Source organism: Geotrypetes seraphini, chromosome 11, assembly GCF_902459505.1.
Source record: "Geotrypetes seraphini chromosome 11, aGeoSer1.1, whole genome shotgun sequence".
NCBI lineage: Eukaryota > Metazoa > Chordata > Amphibia > Gymnophiona > Dermophiidae > Geotrypetes > Geotrypetes seraphini.
In genome coordinates, this window is record NC_047094.1 from 130350692 (window position 1) to 130375295 (window position 24604).

Consider the following 24604-nt stretch of genomic DNA (forward strand, 5'->3'; position numbering starts at 1 on the left):
TAATTGGTACTAATTAGAAGTTATGCGCACAATTTTCTAAGTATCACAAATCACAAAATCAAAACATGGAGGACCTGGAGTAAAAATAAATTCATAAATCTCAAAGAAACTCCAGTTTATCACATGCTGGGTACTATGGCAATTGTTTCCCTCACCACAAACGGTTCATAGTCTTAAGTGCGCGAGACAGACGCACGCCGACAATTCAGCGCAGGACTTCATCGTGCCGAAGAAATACCTTCATTTAATGGGCTCTGACAGGAGGTCTTGGTGGGGTACCCCCCCCTCTAATTAATAGTGATCGTGCTGGTGTTGGGGGGGGGATTTGGGGGGGTGTAACCCCACATTATACTGTAAACTTAACTTTTTCTCTTTTTTAGGGAAAAAGCTAAGTTTTCAGTATAATGTGGGGGGTTACACCCCCCACACCCCCTCAATGCCTGCACGATCTCTATTAAGTAGAGTGTGGGGGGGTTCCCCCCACATCCCCCCCACATCCCTCCCCCTCCCCGTCGGAGCCCTTTAAATTAAGATTTTTCTTCGGCGCGATGAAGTCCTGCGCTGAATTGTCGGCGCTCGTTTGTCGGCGCGCGTCTGTCTCGCGTGCTTAAGACCCGTCACCCCACAATCACCAGTGAATCCACTGAGAGAACTTTTTTAAAGAGGAAAAAAGGCCTCCGAAACCACGGGGCACACCTTTGAATCGGAGCTATTAGAGAGAGCTAGGCATTCTCGTCAGCTCTCCATCTTTAGATAGCAAACATTTCAAAGTTATAATACTGTACACTGCCAATATCTCAGCAATATCTCAGCAAATTAAATATCTATAAAGGAGTGAGAAGCAGCCATAGCTTATCTTTGAAAGTTTGATGCTCACTTCTCCGTATCTCATTATCTGCTCACTTCTCTGTCTTTGTGCAGACTAGATTTATAGTGGGAATAAATCCCTGCTGCATTCAGCCGACGATGGCCAACATGTAACAGTTTACATCATCATTTCTTTAGGGCTCTAAAGGGACAAAAGCGCTTGCTGTCTTACGAGGTACGGAGAAGCGAGCTGTTCTCAGTGGAGCATCAAACTTTCAAAGATAATCAGTTAGTACATCTACGTTTTTATGTGCGAACTGATAAGTACTTGATTAGCAAGTGAGCTCTTACCATCTACAAAATAGGTGTCTATAAGTGCCCATGTGCTAATATTGTATAATGGCTATGTGCTAATTTTAATAAATACGTGGAAATTCTAGTGGTTGTGTTAATCTCTTATGCACTTGTCCTTATTATTAGTGCGGGGGGAAAAGGCTTCAAGGATTCGCAGATAACTGACGTTAGAGTGTTCTTGTCAGGTTACCCTTAAGTGAGCTACCATTAGGCTTCAGACAACCCCCTGTACCTATGTGACTTTGTCTAGAATAAGGCCTGGTTAGCACCTGGATGGGTGACCACCTGGGAATACCACTCCTTCATAGATATTTAATTTGCTGAGATATTGGCAGCAGGGCCGGATTTTCCTATAGGCTAACTAGGCTTCAGCCTAGGGCCTCAAAATCGGTGTCACATTTTTTATAAAGGTTAGTACCAATAACAACATGTTTCATTTAACATATTGATATATATCACAGTCATGATGTATTTTATTATCTCTCGTGTAATTTACAAGCTTAAAAATGGGAAGTGAAAGGGCCTCATAAGTGGAATAGCCTAGGGCCTCTTTTCATCTAAATCCGGCCCTGATTGGCAGTGTACAGTATTAGAACTTTGGAATGTTTGCTATCTAAAGGGGGAGAGCCGACGAGAACGCCTAGCTCTTTCCAATAGCTCTGATTCAAAGGTGTGCCCCGTGGCTCCTGAGGCCTTTTTTCCTCTCTAAAAAAGTTCTCTCAGTGGATTCTCAGTGGATTCACAAAAAAAGTTTGTGGCTAGGGAAACAATCGGCATAATACCCAGCAAGTGATTAACTGGAGTTTCGTTGAGATTTACACAATTTTCTAAGTGCATTCTAGAAAGCGGTGCACATAACTCCCAGGGCATGAATCTAAAAGGGGGCATGGCCTGGGGGAGGATCATGGGTCTTCCTAAAAGTCAGGCGCACTGTTCTAGAATATGCCCGATCTGCGTAATAAAAAAAGCAACGGTCCCAGCACAGATCTCCATTGAGAATATTGACCACGTAACCCTATTCTCTGTTCCCTGTCTTTTAATGAGCTCTTAAATCCCCAATAGGATACTGCCTCCTATCCCATGACTTCCTAATTTGCTCAAGGGTTGTTCATGCAGAACTTTGTCAAATGCCTTCTAAAAATCCACATATGCAATATCAACCCACTCACCTTTATCCACATGTTTATTCACCCCTTCAAAGAAATGTTGCAAAATGTGTTCACCAGTAATATATTACACTTGCAATTTACTTGCTTAATAAAAGTAATGTTAAGTTGTCCTGACCATATGAAATAATGAGTCATTATTATATTACTTGTTAGTGGAAAAAGTAATGATTAAAGTTATTTCATATAAATGCATGAAAGTAATCATTACAATTACATGCTACTTTCAAAAGTAATATATTACTACTCAACACTGGCCCAATTCCAGATTTCAAAGAGAAGCTCCGTGTGAAATTTTCCTCTAAAAATGGGTTGCAAGATCCACGATGAGTCTTAGTGTTGACCTAAATAGATTTATTATTGCTGTCAACATCCTTTAATTCCAATATGTAACTTACCCTGTGAGTTCTTTAACCATTTTCTTAGCTTGTTCTACAAGCTTGAGGACAAACTTTTTTCTCATGTCTTTGTCCCTCATTAACTCTTGAAACGATGCTTTCTTGGCTCCATAAGAAGCATCTTTCAGAATCTGGATTGCTAATCCTGTAAAAAGATCCCATGAGTCCAAGCCTTTTAATACATAGGTTGAATAACTATACGCTCATTCTGCACCAGGACTAGCTCACCATACATACTAACTAAATCAGTTCCTGATAACATAATATAGCATTACATTCTGCTTATATACCACAGAACCGTGAAGCTCTATGCAGTTTACAAAAGAGAAAGTTGTTACAATTGAATAGAATAACTTAGGGGTTCTTTTACTAAGATAATAATAATAATAATAATAATAATAATTTTCGCCATACCCAGCGAGTTCTAGGCGGTTTACAATAAATTAGATTAGGATCCGCATAGACCTGTAGATTTACAACAAATTTATCGGATTTACAACAACTGTCGCCAAACTTGGCAGATGAAAAAGGGAAATTTACAACAAATTTAGCCAACTTCGTAGATGAAGAGGGCAGAATTACAACAAATATCGGATTTACAACGGATTTGGTCAGACTTGGTGGATGAGGAAGGAAGTGGGTAGGAGAAGCAGGGGGAGATAGGAGCTATCGTGAAGGAGAAGAGTCGGGTAAGGGGCCCTGAGATTATCTGAAGGGTCGGTTAAGGGTCTTGTTTGCTGAAAAGGTAGGTTTTGAGTGATTTTCTGAAGTCGAGGTAGGTGGGGGCCTCGAGTATCATTTGGGCTAGCCATGGGTTCATCTTGGCTGCTTGGAAGGAGAGGGTTTTATCTAGGAATCTTTTGAGTTGACAAAGCTTTAGCGACGGGAATGCGAACAGCTGAATTCTGCGGGATTTCTTATTGGCGCAGTGAAGATTTAAGTGGGGAGTGATGTATCTTGGCGAAAGACCATTTATCGATTTGTAGCATATGCATGCGAATTTGAAAAGAACTCTGGATTCGAATTGCAGCCAGTGAAGTTGGTTGTAGTATGGGGTGATGTGTTCCCATTTCTTCAGGCCATAGATGAGGCGAATGGCGGTGTTTTGGATTGTTTTTAGTCTCCTGGTGGTTTTCTTTGTGGCGCTCAGATAGATAATGTTGCAGTAGTCCAGAATGCTGAGAATGGAGGATTGTACTAGTAGGCGGAAGGAGGTGTCATTGAAGAATTTTTTTATGGTATGATGCGTTAGCCGATTTAGTAAGTGCTAAATGCTAACGCATCCGTAGAATATAATGGGTGTGTTAGCATTTATCGCACGTTAATATTTGGTGTGCACTAAATCAGCTAGCATGCCTTATGTACTTGAGGCTGCTTTTTTACAAAGGCGCGTTAGGGCCCTAACGTGCGCTAAAATGCCCCGCGCGCTAGCCACTACTGCCTCCTCTTGGTGAACAACTATGTTTTCAACTGCCTCCTGAAATCTAAATAAGTGCTGGAAATCATAATTAAGGGCTCCTTTTATCAAGGCGCGGTAGGGGGGGGTTTAATGCACGGAATACCGCACGTTAAACCGCCTGCCGCGCTAGCCGCTAACGCTTCCGTTGACGAGGCGTTAGTATTTTGGCTTGCCGCGGGGGTTAGCGCGTGACAAAATGTCCGACGCGCTAACCCCCGTAGTGCGCCGTGATAAAAGGAGCCCTAAGAGAACTAAGTCTTTGTCCCAGGACGCTGCCTGACAGGATAAGAGGCGTTGGTGGAATTTTTTAAAAATTTACATCCTTTTACTGATGGAAAAATGAAAATGACATGTCAACGTCTGGTGTTTTTATTAGACGTTATACCCAGATTGCCTCGCATTGCGTTACATTGACTGAGCCACTGTAAGGCAACATAGTTGTTGGGGGAGGAGGGAGTGGGAAGGGGTTATTAAGTATGGTGATTGGCAAAAGGATTAGTAAGGATAGAAGGAGTTTGATTGGGGAATGGTGTTGCAAGGTTTGTGAAGAGGAAAAGCTGTCAGGGATTGGATGAAGAAGAATGGAGCTGATTGGTTAATTTTGGCGCGATTGCTGGGAAAGATTGTGTGAGAAAATTGTGGGATAACGGGAGGGTAGGAGACAGAGGGAGAATTGGGTAGCAGGATATTTAGAGGGAATTTTGGCCTATTTTCAGTGGCCCTCCCATCCCACCCAGTTTTAGGGGTTGGTGGGGTGGGGTTTCTTATTTAGGTTTGGTTTGGGGCATTTTCCTTTGGGGGGGGCAGTCGCAGCTTGGCAGTAAATGGGGTTATGCCAGGCGGCCACTAGTTGGGTGAGGGGTGTAATAAGTATCTAAGTTTATTATTCTGTGTACGGCATCGCCACAGAAATTGTGAGGCCTGGCGACACCGCAGGTCTCGCAAATAGGATTTGAAAAGTGAACATGATTACGGGAATTGGGGGTTGAGCAGCTAGGTGACCGACTAGCTGAAGGGAGGGAAAGGAGAGTTGGGGGAGGGGGGGAGTGGTCGCCTAGGAAGAAAGATGATTTATTATAAAACATGGTTATTAAAACTTGTTGAATTTAAATAAAGCTGCGGCCAAATTATTGCCAATAATTGAGTTGGATTATTTATTTATTTATCATTATATTTGGTTGATTGTTGTAGAGTGCAGTTGTGCGAATGTCAAATGTTACGCCAAAGCCGTTATGAGTTCCAGGCGGATTACAATAAAGCAGCTGACTGGAAACAGACCAGGTTAATCAGGCAATACTGGAAAAAAAAAATCATTAAAACAATCAGTTCAAAAATTTTTTGAATAAAACTGTTTTTGAAAGCTTTCTAAAAATTAGCCCCCTTCCTTTACAAACACATAGAGCGGGTTTCAGCACCGGTAACTGCCGCAACGCTCATAGAATTCCTTTTGTAAAATACATTGTTGAATGTGAACACCCCAGACTGGATGTTCCATTTACCAAACTAGGGATGCACACCAAGTGTGAAATACTGCTCCTCAAAAGCTCCAGCAGAAATATATTCATTGGGTTGATTTTCAAAGGCGTTTAAGTAGGCTGGAAAAGTTTCTGTCTGCTTAAACCAGGGGGTGGTCAACTTCGGTCCTCGAGGTGTAGGGTCATGAAATGGTTAACTGTTGTTTGAAATGCTGCTCTGGCATACATAGCTGAAAACAGTGTACAATCTATTGACCTCATCTGCCTGAAATGTATGTCCCTGCCTTACCACATTGTAAGCTAAATAGATAAGAGTTTGAGCCATGATGTACCCTGCCCTCCTGAACATGTAATAGGTAGAACTGCAAGGCTTAGATAAGCAGATAAATGAACTAGTTCCCTATAGGACTATAAGTTGTACCCCCGAACCTATCATAAGTGCTGGCTTAGGACCAATAATAATTGTAGAAAAGTTATAGAAGTAACAAATGAGAAGTTGTAGATTTTGCATATATTACTTTGCATATGTTTAGTGAAAAGGGCATAAAAGTTCGTGCATTTCCTGTTTCTGACACTCTTGTAAGCAGGCAGCTCACTGCACAAGAGTCCGGCATGCTGTAAATAAAACTGTTGTACTTTCTTCATGCCTCTGTCTGTGTGTGTCTAAGTGACCTTTCAGAGGGCCGGAATCCAGTCGGGCTTTCAGGATTTCCCCAATGAATATGCATTGAAAGCAGTGCATACAAATAGGTCTCATGCATATTCATTGGGGAAATCCTGAAAACCCGACTGGATTCTGGCCCTCGAGGACCGGAGTCGTCCACCTTTGGCTTAAACCCTGATCAGTCGGCCATCCTGGATATCAAATGACACTCAATCACACGGTGTCAAGGAATATCCCCTCTGACCACTGTTTGGTTAGTGCCAGTGCTGTCTGCCAGGAAGTTGCTGGCAGTTACGGAGGCACTGGCAAGATTCAGTTCCAGTGTCCATAAGGCTAACTGGGAAAATTGTATCAAACAAAAAGTAATCCTATCTTTTCCTGATTAGCTGTGTGGGTGCTGGGCATTGAGTATCTGTCAGTACCCACATAACCACTGTGTCCACGGATGACCCATGCAGTCAATGGTGGCCTGGCATTGAATATGTGGATGAGATGCAGCCCAGAGTGGTCTTAACACCATTCACCAGCCTGGGCTGAACATCAGTGGGACTGAGTAAAATATATAAACTGAAATTATTGCAAACAAAAACGTCTCTGCAGATCCTAAAAGCAGATCTGGTTGCTGATCCAATGGACTGGCATTTGTTATCACTGCAGTAATCTACAAAGGCCTGAGATGGAGTCATCCAAAGGTTTCTCCTAGCCTGTGTTCTTTGAAACACACTGATCTACCCGAGTCTTTGGTTTTAGTTATATAGGGATTGATATACAAAGGGTTAACTGGGCAGGAGAGGCTCATGTATGGTTTAACCTTGCTGAATGAGCCAGCCACTCATATTCAGTGGCACTTAACTAGTTAATGCTGCTGAATATCTCTGCTAACCAGCTATCCCCTAACTGGCTAGGTTAGGAGTGGACTGGGAACAGAGTAAGGGCAGAGTGTCAACTTAGCCAGTTAGTGGCGATATCACGCCTACGAACCAGCTAAATAAACAGCTGCCCTAACTTTATGTGGATAGTTAACCAGGCCCGGGTCTGACTATCAGCTAATACCTGGTTAATTTCAGGCACTGGTTAGGTCAGCAGTGACTGTTGGTGACCCTTAGATTGAGAATAAACTTCACGGACAATCTAACATTTTTTCAAGAAACTAGTTAACAGAAATAGACTGTTGTATGCACAGTGAGAATTAACTTTTGCATAGACAAGACATACCTGCTTCCTTAGAAAAATCAGGGAACCGTGGATTCAATGGAAGAAATCAGTAAAGAGTTCAAGATAAATACAGATAAGACTGACTTCAAAAAAGTTACAGTCTCCAGGGAGTGATCAAATTTTATATAATGCACTCAGAGATATGAAACTCCAAAAAAGGGGGAATGTGTCACCACCCTCGCGGTAAGAGTTCACTGTCCAGTCATTACGATCTTTATATATATATATGATCACTCTCTGAGACTTGATGTTAGTATGTAACTGTAATTTGGTTTAATTATTAAGTTCTTTCATTTCTTCATTCTTCTTCATTTTCATAAAGGATTCATAATTATCTTAAAATGCAAAGAGCCCCCCAAAAATCACTGGATTAATTAACTCTTTACTTAGCTTTTGAAAATGGTCAGGGGGGGTCCCAACGTGGCCCCGTTTCGAGATTTACTTCAGGAGACCCAATAGAAACTTTCAAAAATTCTCAGCTCAGAGTAAAGTTTAAAGAGTTTGTAAATCTCCGTGTTTTGCGGTCGTATCACTCCAGAATGTCGATGTCAGTCTTATCTGTATTTATTTATACAAGACATACGGCAGAATACAAATAATATCAATAAGAATAAGTGATATTAATGAAAAAAGAAGACCATACAACAAGATGTTCTAAGCAGAGTCAACTTTAATTACATTTTTAATGTGAAACCAATCTTACCTTCTGCAAAGGAGGAGCAAAACTTATCACCATCGTCAGAAGCAAAATTGGGAGACAAAGTCAGAAGATAGCACAAGAAAACGATGAACCAAATCTTCAACATTGTTGGTACCTGTATCAAACATTCTTGTTCAGTGTAATGAAAGGAGAAGACAATGACACCGGCAATGCCAAGGCAATCGATTATTCAATTTTAAAAAAAGAGAAAATAATAACAAGAAAAAACAATGGCAAACTTGATTCAATTAAAGTTAAGATGGAATCCAAAATGGAGAGTTTGGTAAAAACAAATTAGAGATTAAAAGTTAAAGACTCAAGTATGAGGAAAGCTCTTCAGCTTGGAATGGAGATGGCTGAAGGTAGATATAATTGAAGTCTACAAAATCCTGAGTGGTGTAGAAAGAGTGCAATTGGATCGATTTTGTACTGCATCATTTACAAAGACTAGGGGACACTCGATGAAGTTACAGGGAAATACTTTTAAAAACAATAGGAGGATTATTTTTTCACTCAGAGAATAGTTACGCTCTGGAACACATTGCCAGAGGTTGTGATAACAGTGGATAATGTAGCTGCTTTTAAGAAAGGTTTGGACAATTTCCTGCAGGAAAAGTCCATAGTCTGTTATTGAGAAAGACATGGGGGAAGACACTGCTTGCCCTCGATTGGTAGCATGGAATGTTGCTACTCTTTGGGGTTCCAGAATGTTTTGTTACCCTTTGGGGTTCCGGAATCTTGCTATTGTTTAGGATTCTGAATGGAATGTTGCTACTCCTTGGGTTTTGGCCAGGTACTAATGACCTGGATTGGCCACTGGGCTAGATGGACCATTGGTCTGATCCAGTAAGGCTATTCTTATGTTCTTATGACTCAAGAGATGTGTTACAAATTATAAAATTACTCCTGAAATTAATTTTTGGAGGCCTGGCGCCTACGGTATTTACCTCTGGAACATATTTCCATACATTTGGTTATTCCCTTCTATTTTAGATCTTAAAAAACTTTTTTGCTTACTATATTTATGTTTATTATTGACTTTGCTGATGGGCAGATCAAGGTGGTTAACAAATAAAAATATTGTATGGGAAGAAATGCCAAAATATTAAAATAGGAAAGACCTATTCACACAGATTAATTTTCTTGTACACTAAAGGCTCCTTTTACTAAGCTGCGCTAGTGGTTTTAGCGCACGTTAAATTGCTGTGTATGCTAGACGCTAATGCCACCATTGAGCTGGCGATAGTTTTTACGCATAGCGTGGGGGTTAGCACACGCTAAAAACCCCAGCGCACCTTAGTAAAAGGAGCCCTAAGGGACAGATTCTGAAAATGGCGCCATAATTGGTGACTGTCTACATTAACGGCACCAATCATATGTCAGTCATGCTACGGTGCCGTTTGTAGACTCATGGCTCCCGTTAAATATAGGTGGCGGTAATATAGAGGCCTACATTACCAGCGCATTCCTTTCACGGCGATTCAGCCCAACAGTGCCTAAGCCCAAACCACGCCTACTTTGACTTTCTTCTGTAGACGCACGTTGGGTGCTTTTTTTTAAATGAGATTTTTAATTAGTTTTTAATCAGTGCAATCAATTAGCGTGCTGATTAAACCAATTAAAACAATTAAGTTAGGCGGTGGTACTGCCTACTACATCCCCCCCAATAAATGGTCAAGTGCAAAAGAAGAATTCTTTGAATACCTTTCATCCAATACCATAAAAGGCCCATACAACTTACTTCTGGGAGACATAAATGTTCACCTAGAGAAAAAGGAAAAACCGGAAGTGACAGAAATCGACTTGTTCCTAAATACCCTGGGCTTTGAAATTCCTGACAAAGAGGAAACATATGAAAAGGGACACCAACTGGACATCGTCACTTTTTCCCACAAAGACCGCGACACAAAAAAAATACAATACCATGCAGGAAAATGGGTTAAGAACATATGGTCAGATCACTATACTCTCAATTTTGAATTATGTTGGCAAAAGAAACACTCAACAGCAAAACATATAAACAAAACCAGTTTGAAAAAAACAGTCACCTGCAGAAACATCACCAATCTAACAGAATTCTGGACCCATTATGAACTACACCCCAAAATAGAGGAAGAGCAAGACTTCCCCACTAGATGGGACAAATTCACAAAAGACACACTAACCAAACGATCTTATCAAGTGGTCCATGAAGGAAATTACTCTGAACCCTGGAAAAGCCCCTCGGGAGTCCCACATGGATCCCCCCTATCTCCCACCTTGTTCAATATATACATCTCTTCTCTAGGCCACCTTTTACAAAAGCTTAACCTAACTTATTATATATACGCAGACGACATCTCCATATTAATACCAATAACAAATGTGACCTAAACCAACTCAAAACATATCTCCTCCATCATGCTCGAAATAGAAAAATGGACTTTAAACTTCAAACTGAAATTAAATTCAGAAAAGACAAAGATTTTCCTTGCTAGCCCAAACAAGAAAATCTCTGCAACTACAATATATGTAAACGGCCATGATCACCCAATACTAAAAACCATAAAAATACTGGGAGTCACCCTGGATACCCACCTGACCCTGACCGAGCACATAAACTCGGTGACTAAAAGATGCTTCTTCATCCTTTGGAAACTGAAAACCATAAAAAAATACTTCGACCCGCTATCCTTCAGAATATTGGTACAATCACTAATTTTATCCACCCTGGACTACTGTAACATTGTCTACTTGGGAATATCTAAAAAAAATGTGAGAAAACTGAGAATAGTTCAAAATACGGCCATCCGTCTAATATTCGGACTAAAGAAGAGCGATCATGTTAGTCCATTCTACAAACTCCTTCATTGGTTACCAATTGAAGCACAAAATCTATTCAAATTCTCCTGCCTCTGCTATAAACTAATCTGGGGACTGGCCCCCAGCTACCTACTACCTCACTTCGAATTCCACTCCTCGATTAGGCCTACCAGAAACCGTAACCTCTTTACCTACCCAAATATCATAGGCTGTAGATATCGCACCTTCTTTGATAGAACATTCAAATTCCAAGCAGGTAGACTGCAAACTTGGACAGGCTACTTCACTGATGCCGCCAGAGAATCAAATAGTATCTTTAGGAAAGAACTAAAAACCACATTGTTTAAGAAATTTATAACCTAACCAGACTTCTCCCCTAAAATCGGAGCCTCCTCCCATCCCAAGGAGTCCGTCTACCCTCTTCTGCCAAAATTTCTATCTTTAATTTTTCCCACTGGTGCCCGTCCTTCGTTCAAATGTACCAAGTTAACAACTTACTTCTCATCAACATCTTATGTTATCTTTTTCACCTTCGCAGCCTTGCACCTTTGTAACTCAAAGCGCAATCTCCTTTCTCTTCTCCTACTTATGCTCTGAATATCGTCGACTGTATAATGCTATTCATTGTGAAACCATGTAATACACAACCCTGTAACTCTCCTGTTACTATCACTAGATGTTCAATGCTACACTCTGTAATTCGCTGTCTGTAGTTTCTCTTCATTGTAAACCGCCTAGAAGTCGCAAGATTGTTGGCGGTATATAAGAATAAAGTTATTATTATTATTATTACTACTGTCTAATCTACGGCACCATTTCTAGAATCTTCCAGTATATAAAAGCAAACACCGTAGAAACATAGAAACATGATGGCAGATAAAGGCTAACCCAACTCTTCTATGAAACCGCGCTAGCGGTCTTTAGTGCAGAGAGGCGTGTAGAATGGCCCGCGCTGCTCCCGACGCTCATTGAGTTCCTATGAGTGTCGGGAGCAGCAAAGGCCTTTCAGCGCAGCTCCCTGCACTAGAAACCGCTAGTGCGGTTTCATAGAAGAGGGGGGGGGGGTAAATGGCCCGTGTAATTATGCTTCATGTTTTCATATTATGACAATTATGTCATCTTTTGGATCCCTTTTAAATACTAATATTATGTTTCGATATATGTGTTGTAGAACTTTGCCCCAGACGCAGCCCTGTCTTGGGCGAAACATGGCCCACGTTGAGTACTTTTAAGATTGTTTGAAATAAAGGATTACTATCACTACACCTGGGATCCCGCTCTTCATTCCCTGTTCATACCTCTCCCTATGCACCCTAGCATTCTGCAGTCACCTTTTAAACTTGTTTGGCCATCACACACTATCACAACCGAGTCCCCCTAAACTCTACCATTCCCTCGACTCAAGGGTCACTTTCCAAAGGATATACTAAAAAAAGAAGTTTTAAGTAAACTTTTGAACTTCCGATGCAACTTCTCTGCAGGAATACATCTAGAGAGTTTATTCCATAATTTAGGAGCTAAGAAATAAAAAGCAGAATGTTGTGTTGCCTTGGCTTGCATGGGACCAGGTAAAAACCAGCCAATGGTTATCTAAAGATCTAAGTGACTGAAAAAATGTATAGGGAATGGTTACCGGGTAAAGCTTTGGATTCTTGCCCAGAAATAGCTAAGAAGAAAAAAAAAAAAAAATTTTTAAATTGAATCAGGTTGGGCAGACTGGATGGACCATTCGGGTCTTTATCTGCCATCATCTACTATGTTACTATGTTAAAGAGAGTAAGTAAGATGGGATTTTTAGTACCATATATAGAATTAGGGGGTAGATTGATTTATGGTTCTGATCTCATCATAACTGTGGAGCGATTAAGACAGGTTGAACTAGAGTTTGCCATCTTCTAGAAATCCTTTGGTCCACCTATGTTGACATTTAGTAAACGAGCAATTGGTTTAAGACTTGTAGTTTCACCCCTGCAAGCTGGAAGTTTAAAAATATATACCCGTCAATATTCAGATGGTGGTGGTGAGCATTTTTCTAAATGCTGCCAGCTAAAATAAACCCGGATATTCGAATCTGGGCCTGTTCTAGGCACCTGCACTCAATAACGCCACCAGAAACGCAGATTCTCGTCGTTGTAAACCGTTCTGAACTGTTAAGGTATAGCGGGTTATAAATAAATGATTAATTATTATTAAAATAAAATGATATCTGAGTCCTTCTTACCTCTGTCATCCCTGCTGAATGAAGAACAGTAAATGATCAGTAGCTGTCCAAAATCTTCTTGCTCTCCTTATATATTTGGTAGAGGGTGGCGTGAATGATGAAAATATAGCGCATGGCAGAAGGAAGAAGAATTGCTAATCTGTTATATTATCACTTATTCCTTGTACTGTCTTCCAAGATAAATCACATGCTTGGATAATATAGTAGATGCTCTTTGTTTGATGAATGCCGTAATAGTTTCTTCAGGAGACTGCCCAGATCTTGGGTGCCTTTTGGAGAATATTTGATCTCCTAGAAGATAAGGGCAAAGCGATTTTGGAACTTAGGTTCCTTTGCCAAGTTTTGTGCTCATCTAGGTTTGTTGGAGGAAGCTACCTCTTGCCTAGTTTTGCCTCCATCTGATGCAGTGAGTTTCTGCCTGTCCTTTGTACTGGGCTGAGATGTAGTACCTCACAACAGTACCATTGCCTTACAGCAAAAGTGTTGTTTGGGCAATATCTGCAAGGAATTAGATCAGTGGTCTCAAACTCGCGGCCTGCCAGGTACTATTTTGCGGCCCGCTCTTTGCAGCATCCTCCGGCTTCTCTCCTGGCCTCCCACTCTTACCTTCAGATAATTACCGCAACCTGCAGAGAGGATTGTTGGTGCTATAGCGATCCTTGCAGGCTGCCGTCATCCTCAGCAGCACGTTCTCTCTGCCGCGATCCTGCCCCTGACGTCAGAGAAGGGGCGGGACCGCGGCAGAGGAAATGTGCTATGGAGGTCGATGGCAGCCTGCAAGGAATGCTACAGCACCGGCGATCCTCTCTGCAGGCTGCGGTAATTAGCTGAAACTAAGACCGGGACAGGTCAGGGGGGAAGCTGGAGGACACTGCAAAGAAAGGGGGTGAACATGCAGGCCTTCGGGGGGGTGGGGAAGATTTATAAACTATAAGGAGTTTTACCTCATGCAAAATTGTAATTTCTTTAATAAGACATTAACTCTTTTTTCTGCGGCCCTCCAAGTACCTACAATTCCAAAATGTGGCCCTTCAAAGGGTTTGAGTTTGAGATCACTGAATTAGATAGATGTTTCTGTAAGATCTTCTTGAAGGCCAAACTGTTGTATCTTCTGAAAGATCGCTTAGTTCCACAAAAACTTGTTCAAGAACACAAGTGATGGAAATCCCTCCCCCCAAAAAACTACTTCCATGTAATTGCAAAAAGGAGAAAAAGAGACCCCCAGACGCCTTGCTGTGATATTACTATGAAGAGTGAGTGAGTGACAATCAGTTTGCGTCTAGCATTTTGATTCACAGTCCCCTGATGATGTGGCCTGTGAAACGGGTCCCGTTAGATCATGTACCATATAAGACAAGTGTTTCCTGCTCTTTAAGGATTATATATTTTTGGGAAGTTAGGTTAATAAGAAGGATTTTTTTTGACCTATGATTATACTGACTCCAGTTGGCTATCACTGGCCAACACTCATTTTGGTGCCTCAAACGTTAGACCTGTTTCTAGGTATATTTGACCTGCCGATTCCAAAAATGGCACCAGTTTTCTCCTATCAGCTCTAGTTTTTGAGATACAAAACACGTGCCATAAATAGGGTTACCATATGGCTCCAGACAAAAAAGAGGATGGATTGAGATACCTGGGTTTTACATCCAATGAAAGCAATGGGAGTAAGGAGGATAGATTGAGACATCTGGGTTTTACTTCCATTGAAAGGAATGGAAGTAAAACCTGGATGTCTCAATCCGTCCTCCTTTTTCTGGAGCCATATGGTAACCCTATACCACTCTTTGCTCTGCTCGCCCATTAAAAACGCAGGATATTTTAATGCAGTGTTTAAATTCATCTTTTAAGCATGAAAGAAACATATTCAAAATTAAAAGTGTATAACATGAAAATCTACCTATTTTATACCAAAAGCACAAGTTTATGATACAAACTTTCCAGTCATTCGACACACAAGAAGCTCCTTTTGTAAGACTTCCGAGAGCGGGATCTGCCAGTACAATCCCGCATAAGATTCCGACAATAGTCTGCCATCGTGTGTGCATCCCATCTTCCTTGGTGTCTGGCCACACATGGTATTTGTCCACATGAAATTTCATCTGCCATTGGTGCGCCCACTCTTCTAATTTCGTAAGGTCTTCCTGCAGTTGTTCACAGTCCGCATGCACTTTTTTTTTTAGTTCAAACATTTTTTTATTGATTTTATCAATAAGTATAAAAGTATGACGCATTCATTTTAACAGCTTTGAACAGTTTAGTGTCATCTGCAAATTTAATCACTTCACTGTAGTTCCAATTTCCAGATCATTTATAAATAAGTTAAATAGCACTGGTCCCATTACAGATCCCTGTGGCACACCACTATTTACCCTCCTCCATTGAGAAATATGGCCATTTAACCCTACCCTTCGTTTTCTTTTCTTTTTTTTTAGGACAAAATCTGGTAACCCTAGCTTTACAAGTTAACATAAGAACATAAGCAGTGCCTCCGCCGGGTCAGACCATAGGTCCATCCTGCCCGGCAGTCCGCTCCCGCGGCGGCCCAAACAGGTCACGACCTGTCTGAATCACCAGAAGGGGCTCCCCTGCCTCCTTGGCTTCCCATTGAAGTCCCATCTTCCCATCGAAGTCCTAACCCTCCGGTCTTGCGCATGCACGACCTGGTTGGGTTTCTATACTTATTAGCTTTCTATACTTGTGTTACATCCCAGCTCCTCCTTCAGTATCCCACGATCCCTTTATCCCTCAGGAATTCGTCCAATCCCTGTTTGAATCCCTGTACCGTACTCTGCCTGATCACTTCCTCCGGTAGCGCATTCCAAGTGTCCACGACCCTTTGCGTGAAAAAAAACTTCCTTGCATTTGTTTTGAACCTATCTCCCTTCAGTTTCTCCGAATGCCCCCTCGTACCTGTTGTCCCCTTCAGCCCAACTTGGAACACTACGTTCAGTTTTGGAGGCTCTATCTTGCTAAGGATGTAAAAAGGCTTGAAGCAGTTCAGAGAAAGGTGACATAAGAACATTAGAATAGTCTTACTGGGTCAGACCAGTGGTCCATCTAGCCCCCAATTGTCCCCATCTGCATATTTACTTGTTGGGAATTCGTTGGAACTGCCCAGATTGGTCCTGCTCGGGCAGGTTAGTGAATCTGGCCCTAAGGGGTCTTTTGACTAAGGCGTGTTAACTGATTTAGCACATGTTAACTCAATTAGCAGGCGCTAAATCGGATAGCACGCCTTAGTAAAAGGACCCCCTAATCTTCCCCTGGAAGGTGAGCGCATAGAAAGATTACAGATAATTTCTCCTCGACTGAGTTTCCTCACTTTCCTTTGCCAGTCCTGGATTTTGAAGAAGGAAGCATTTATCAAATTATAGCATCCTTCATTTAATCTCTCCTTTCTGCTTTAATTCCCCTGGATTTTTATCTCTGATGCGAGTCTGTAAGTGTATTGTTAATTTTGTTATCATTCGCATAGTATTACAAGATACTGTATAATTGGATCTTTAACGAGTCATGTGAGACAGCCCTTGCTCCTCGGAGCTTAAAATCTGCTCACAACAGAAGGGCATGTCATGCAGACAATGAACAAGAGGCTTTGAGTTTAGACGGCGAGGAATTGACTGTGAGATTATAGTGGGATCAGCTGGTGAAAAGACGTTGGGGGGGGGGAGAAGGGCACCATCAGGAAAGTTTAACATGTGGAAATTGTTGCAGTTTAGAGAATCAGCTGGGGAGGGACCGTGACCAGGTGGCTACAGCTAATGCTTCAACGCCATGAGGTTGTGAGTTCAATCCCAGCCTGTTCCTTGTGACTCTGGTCAAGTCACTTAACTACTGCAGTTACTGTCCAAGCCCACCCCAACCTAGCCTGGTCTGCCTTGCCTTACATGGGGCACCGACTATTGTTCTTAATTTCCAACTACTCGAGTCGCCATCTCCAGCCAATCCTAATGTGTCTTTGTCATATACAGGGGGAACAAGCCTCAGATTATGGAGCTTCGCCCACTTCGGGTTTTTCAAAGAGAAAATGTCCGTTCTCTTGCTCCTCATTACATCACCGGCTTGAACCCATCCTCCCTACCTTTCACTAAATTTATATCTTTAAATGTTATTAAATCTTTTTTATTGATTGGATGAAATTAATCTAAAAAAAAAAAAGTCTCTCTAGTTCATTATTTGTAAACTCATGTTGGACTTAGGGCTCCTTTTACAAAGATGCATGAGGGCCTTAACGCGTGCGCTAATCCAGTGTGTGTGCTAAAAACGCTAGCGCACCTTTGTAAAAGGAACCTTCAATCAATTTCATAAACTTATTACTTTAAAAAAAAAAAATTAACCTAACAGCTCATTTCAGAAAACAGAACCAGCAAATTCATGCAAAAATTGTACATATCTTTGAAAACTGCGCTGATGCTTGAAAGCGCGTCAATTCGTGGTTGGTTTTATAGAGGAGGAGCGCTTTAAGAGAACAGACATTTTCTCTTTGAAAAACCCGAAGTGGGTGAAGCACCATAATCCGGGGCTTGTTCCCCCTGTATATGAAATCCCTTCAGCGTCATTTGGGTTTTCACTAGTGGTTCTGAGTGTTTGATTTAAGACTTAGGTAACCACAAGTTTCTTCAGTTTATTTTTGTCATACATGGGACACAGACCACAGAAGTCTATTCGACACCGTTCCACCGGATCGAGAGGTCATCAGATGCAGGCCCTTGTGCGTGTGACTTTGTGTTGCGTCCACACGTGGGCAGACGCCCTCCCGATGCGGTCCCGAGGACGAGAACAGGGGGGGGTGGGGGCTGGGGACAAGGCTGGGACATCATGGGATGTGACATGGGCGTAACAGGGCGGGGCTAGGTAAAACTAGGCTGGCCTGGGGGGCGGGGCTATGGATCCGGATTCTACAGGAGTAAAATCTGGTAACCCTAATCAGGGCTGCCTTAAAACCCCTAGTCCTGCCTAAGGGGGCAAGTGACACGGGATGGGTGGAGCCAGAATGCCATGACCAGGCCAGGCTAGAGCTAGGTTAAGGAGGCCGAGAGTGACGGAGTGACGCCCACTGCTTATGCCTGCACCGCTTATGTATGACGGCCACTGCTACAACCAGATAGGCCAAGGTTGACTTGGAACCTTACAGTATGGTACTTTGATCACTGATCTGTTCATGCTTGTGCTGGTAACTATGGGGAGCCAGACCACAGCCCAGCAGCACATGTTGCAAGCTGTGATTCTGCAGGAGAAGAGCACAGAAGGACATTCCTACCAGATTTCCTCTTTAAAAAAAGAAGACACTGCTCCACCCCCAGTCCTGCCCCTAAGCAAACCTGGTGTCTCCTTCTCCGAGCTCGGGCCCGCCTCTGGAGGACCTTTTTTTGCCATTTTTGACCGCAGGAACGTCCAAGTTAGCAACGTCCAAATCGGCACCATTTAAACATGGGAGGGACCACATACACATCCCAGTAGGGCAGCGGAGCACTTTAAAGGCACTGCTGCGAACTTCACATAAAGAGTGTCACAAACACATCTCACCATAACCCCCTTAAAATGTATGGTGAGCCCTCAAAAACTCCCAATAGCCCTTATAGCTGCAGGTGGCATATATATGGCAGTTTATAGTGGCATAGTAAAGGGGGGGTGCTCTGCCCCAAGTGCCATCTTGGTGGGGGCAGTGGCACGCCTCTTCGTCTCTGCCCCACACTCCTTCCCCTACCATGCGCACCTTCACTTTCCCCAAAAGTACCTCTAGCTCTTCGCCAGTACGAGCGGCAACCCCCAACCTGCTGCTCGCGCCAGCGTCGGCTCTCCCTCTGATGCCGCTTCTGGGTCCCGCGCCTAGGAAATGACATCAGAGGGAGAGCCAACACGGGCAGCAAATTCGTAACGCCGCTTGCACCGGGAAAGTTAAAGAGGTAGCGGGGGAAGGGAAGGGGGTGCATGCACACGATTGGAGGGGGGCGTCGAAAAGAGCGGGGGAGGGGCTCCATCACCCCGGACGCCTCTCATCCTCGCTACGTCACTGGCAATATATTAGGATTTTGGTGTGTTTTGATAGACTCACACTTTCCATCATAAATGTGGTGGTTAGAGTAATAATAATAATAACTTTATTCTTTTATACCGCCATAACCACAAGTTCTAGGCGGTTTACACTAAAAAGAACTGGACAATCAATGAAATACAATAATACAGTAAAAATACAGTTATATTATAATATACTGTTTCAATATAAACGTCTCATTAAGTAATAAACTTATCGAACAGAGTGGTCTTAATTAATTTCCAAAAAGAACAATAAGATAACATAGCTTGTTAGAAACATAGAAACATAGAAATAGACGGCAGATAAGGGCCCACGGCCCATCCAGTCTGCCCACCTTAATGTCCCTCCCCTACCTTTGCCCTGTGAATAGATCCCATGTGCCGATCCCATTTGGCCTTAAAATCAGGCACGCTGCTGGCCTCAATCACCTGTAGTGGAAGACTATTCCAGCGATCAACCACTCTTTCAGTGAAAAAGAATTTCCTGGTGTCACCTCGTAGTTTCCCGCCCCTGATTTTCAACGGATGCCCTCTTGTTGTCGTGGGACCCTTGAAAAAGAAGATATCTTCCTCCGCCTCGATGCAGCCCGTAAGATACATTTACCTAGCCAAGATTGTTGTCTACCAGCTTGAAACACTGGGGTTCTATCTAAGAAGGCCTGGCTTCTCCTCTCTAAGGCTCATTATCCCATCCACCAGGCTACTTAAGACTAACCTTTCCTATACCAGATGGGACATCCTGGCCAAAAATATAGGCCTTACTTACTGTATGTTTGTTAACAGCGATGCAGTCACAACTCCTATATCTCTTGGAATAAGCATGCTTAGGGGCTGGTCTCAGCGTGGCTGCACTTTTCAAGGCTGTACTGTTTGTTCCCCTGATGAGCCAAACATTGGGAAAACAAGGTCGCTTGGTGGGCAGATTGGAGAAGACGTGACAGGTAAGTCCTTGAACGTGCCTCCGGGTGACTTTGCCCTCGAAAAGGCTGTATTTGTTCTCCTGATGAGCCAAACATTGGTGAAACAATGTCGCTTGCTGGGAAGATTGGAGAAGACGTGACAGCGTCGGAGCTCAAGTCGTCTTTTGTCAGCTAAGTCCTTGAACGTGCCTCTGGGTGACTTTGTCCTTTTCTAAACCTGAGCTGTTCTGTGAGGGAGTTTTTATTGCCAGTGAAAGCATCAAAAGCAGTTTTGATTTGTACCTTTTGGTTCTTTACTGCTACATTAGTCTGAGGCCTTTTCTCCCTCGTTTGGGTTGGAAGAGGAAGGTACCTCGGTGCTAAGATCACACATTTTAACTCATTATATGAACATATTATCTGTTGTGCTTCCTCATATAATTAGCTAATCTTTAATGAAACCAATTTGAATGGAGAGACTAAAATAATTACTTCAGAAGAATGTAAGATTCACTAGATTTTGACCTTTACTCTGCACAGAGGAACAATGCAAACTGTCTTTAAAATCAGTGATAATGTGATGGTTGATTTATTACAAGGAGTGTCCCAAGATAGCGTATATTATTTTGCCATTTGATTTGGTAATTGAAAATACTATCAAAACAAAGAAGAAATTCAGCTTTCTTAGCTCTGTATTTGCTTTCTTCATTACAAATCTAGGGTAGAAAGAATAGATCTTAAGGTCAGTGGCGTACCTAGCATATGTGACGCCCGGGGCCCATCATTTTTTGACACCCCCCCCATCTATATGAAAAATATATTTTTTAGTAACAATCCACATATCGCACAACAAGAGTGTACCTAGGAAAAGGCAGCATCTTAAACACTGCAGTGAGCACAAGAACACCAACACATACATTATAAAACTAAACAAGCCAGATCCCGCACAGTCAATTGATCCTGCAGTCAATGCCAACTGAAAACTATGTCCTTTTCATACACACAGAACAGAGATACACCCTCGCCCAATATGGAATAATCACAAACTAAAAATAGAAATATGTAGACAAAAGTTAAACTGAACCGCCAAGAAACCAGACTCTGCATACAATGCAACACCACAAAAACAGTGACACATGTCCCCTAATACTGTGCAAAATATAAAGACAGTAGATGTAAATTTGAAAAAACTGATACATAATGTGACAGGGAAGCTCCTGTCCCAGTGAAAACTACTGCTAAAACTCCCCAGAATGCAGCACAGGGCTCTGTGAAACCCGGCATGGAGCCAGGACAGCTGGTTCAGCCAAAAGAATGCAAGAAAAGGCAGGGCCCAGCACAGCTCAAGAGCCAGATGGGGAGGGCTCTGAAAACCACTAATTTCCCCTATCACTCCTTTCCCCAAGTCAGAGAGAAACCTGACACCAATTTGCAAAGGGGTGGAGTCAGACCCTGGAGTTTGGAAGCACAGAAGCCTCAAAGGCAAAGTGAGTTAGAGTGGAAGGAAGAGGACACAGCTGGCCCTGATTACAGAGGCCAAACGAATCATGGAGTTGCCAGCTCTCACAAGTTACCTAAGCCCCAGCAGGACCGTGGTGCAGGAAACCAGCTCATAAGGAGAGGCAGGACAACACTCGGGAGGTACAGTGACTGGCAGCTTAAACCCCAGGGAGAAGGGCTGGAAAATGATCCCCCTGGAAATGCTGCAGAGGTTTTGGCAGACATGCAGAGAGGGGGATGGGATGTAAAGCCTGGAATGAATGTGGACATGGAAAGCCAGGGTTCCCAAGAGTGTGAGTGGGAAATGTACAGTGACCCTGGGGATAGTATAAGTGAAGAGGACATGGACCTGGGAGGGTACTGTGTGTGAGAGTCCTCAACTGATTGCATGAAGAAAGTTGTCCGTTTTTGTTTTTTTTTCACACTGAAGCCAAAGCATTGTGGCAGGCAGAGCTGAGGCAGCCCGGCCTAATTAGGTGAGAAAAGCTGACACGTAAGCCGAGCTCAGCTATAAAGATATAAAGGGACTGTAGTTCTGAGAGACTGATAATTCCCAGAGGGGATATGAGACCAGGAGAGCACTGGACTAATGTAAAGTTTTGAGTTTGAATTATATTTTGTTGGATAAAAATGGGCAATCCAGTTCCTCAGTCAAAGCCCATATGACTCACCTGGACTGAGCTATACCAGAGTGCAGGAAGCACCTAAGGGAGTCTAAACCCAATTGTGAAGATTTTTTTTTTCCATATTTTGATTTGGGACATTAATAAACCTGATACTGTTTTCCAGAAATCCGGTATTCGGGTTTTCCTTCATACAACCATATAAAAGGCGTTTCAAAATTCTTGCTTGTGGTCTGAGCCAGGCTTTCCCACCTACTCAGGGACAGGCCCGGCCACAATAACAATCACCACTTTACAAATTAACAATTTACAAATTAACAAATAAAAATAAAACAAATAATGAGAAATAAGAAAATACCATTTTATTGGACTAATCCATTTTTCAATTAGCTTTCACAGGCCAAATCTTTCTTCAGAACAGTACAGTATACTGATGTTATGCTATTCTGTCCTGAGGAAAGGGGTGTAGTCCAATAAATTGCCTTATTTCCATTTTCTATTTATAAACTTTTATCAATACAGTTACAATACTACTTGATTCTAAGTAAAGCAACAAAAAAAATCTTTCTACCTTTTGCCGTTTCTGCTTTAATCATCTACTCTCTCTTCTTTCTATACAGCGCTTGTCCTCTCTCCCTTCCATGCAACATCTGCCCTCTCTTTGCCCCTTCCACCCAGCTTCTGCCCTCTCTCTCTCTACCCCTTCCATCTACTGCCCACACTCCCTCTGCCCCTTCCATCTACCGTCCACCCTCTCTCTCTTCCATATGGCATCTTCCCTCTTTCTATGTCCCTTCAATAAACTGTATATCCGGGGTCCCTTCTCTCCTTTGCACATGATTCATTTCAGCTTCACCCCCCTCTCCATTTTTCTGTCTCCACCCCCTCCCCTATGGTTTGGCATCTCTCTCTTTCTCTTCTCCTTTCCTTCCTTCCTTCCTTCCTTCCTTCCCACTCCACACCATGGTGTGGTATCTCTATCTCCTTCCCTTCCCTCCCCCCATGTCATGGCATCTCTTTCTCCCCCTCCATGGTCTGGTATCTCCTTTCCTTTCCATCCCTCCCATGGACTTGGCATCTCTGGTTCCTCTCCCTTGTCTTCCTTCTCTCTCCCCAATTGGGTGCAGCAGCAGCAGCATTTTTCTCACCCCCTTCCCTGTGCAGCAGCAGCATTTCTCCCCCCCCCATTCCCTGTGCAACATTTCTTTCCCCCCCTTCCCTGTGCAGCAGGAACATCTCTTCCCTGCCCAGCATATCTGGCCAGTTCCCCTGCTCAAAGCAGCAGGCGTCTACACCTCACACAATCCGCGGCTGCATTGGAAGCCTTCTCTCTGACATCGTGACGTCAGAGGGAACACTTCTTTTTTTTTAGTTCCAGTAATTTTATTGATTTTATAAACAATAGAGTTACAGAAAAGTAAGATAAGCTTCCGAAAACTACGGAAGAAATCGAAAGAGAAGGACACCAACAAGTATATCACATTGCATAACAATGGAGGGTGGGTTATAAAGAATAATCAATAATACAATACAGCAGGTAAATAGGAATACATCAACTATCAATAATGAGCATGAATATAAAAGAGATACGAAATATAAAATGATGTGTGACATGTGCATACTATGTCAAAAATAAACATGTCTGATTATAGTCATACGAAGTCAATCATATAGTTATCAAATCGGCAAATACAGCAATCAAATTAGTGCTCATAATAAACATATTGAAGATCACCATGAGTAAGACAAAAAGATCACGTAAGTGTACAGTCAAAGGTCCATACCACAAAAGTCCAGCATAATCGACCAAGTTTTAGTATAGGAAAGCGAAGCGTTACAACGATCCGCCATGTGGCGTTCATATTTATTATGGAGACATACAGAATTCCACCATTGGTTGAAGTCAATTTTTGTAAAGTCTTTCCAATTTTGTAATATTATTTGAAAAGCAAGAAATAACAAAAGGGTTAGAAGGCGGTCATGATACATAGAGAGAGGTGTGGAAAGAGCTAGGGATCCCTGAATTATGATATCAAAAGATAAGGGGTCATTAAGAGAAAAAATTTTGGTAATCATCTGCCAGATAGATGTCCAGAAGATCTGCAAATGGGGGCAATCATATAGCATAGGACGTAAGGATCCTTCAAAGGACTTGCAGGTCCAGCATAGATTGTCCGAGGATCTCATGACTTTAGCTGTTTTGGTGGGAGTCCAGAAGGCTCGATGGTAAAGGAAGATTGCTGTTTGTCTATGAGAGGCAGAGTGAAGGGATTTAAAGAGTT

The 24604-nt window shown here is 42.5% G+C and overlaps 1 protein-coding gene across 6 annotated transcripts in view; it reads right to left on the minus strand.

The window, feature by feature from the left end:
• The window catches only part of LOC117345639, a 58973-nt gene that overhangs the window by 25376 nt on the left and 8993 nt on the right, over positions 1 to 24604 (minus strand). For 3 of the 6 annotated variants that reach the window (XM_033914571.1, XM_033914568.1, XM_033914569.1), the window contains exons 2-3: positions 8242 to 8367; positions 2726 to 2870 (exon numbers count right to left, since the gene is read on the minus strand). In XM_033914571.1, coding sequence (XP_033770462.1) covers positions 2726 to 2870; positions 8242 to 8344 — 248 coding nt within the window. In that variant the 5' untranslated portion in view covers positions 8345 to 8367. Of the gene's footprint in view, positions 1 to 2725; positions 2871 to 8241; positions 8368 to 13261; positions 13528 to 24604 lie in introns of those variants that run through there. The other 3 variants (XM_033914567.1, XM_033914566.1, XM_033914570.1) reach the window with 2 other exon arrangements.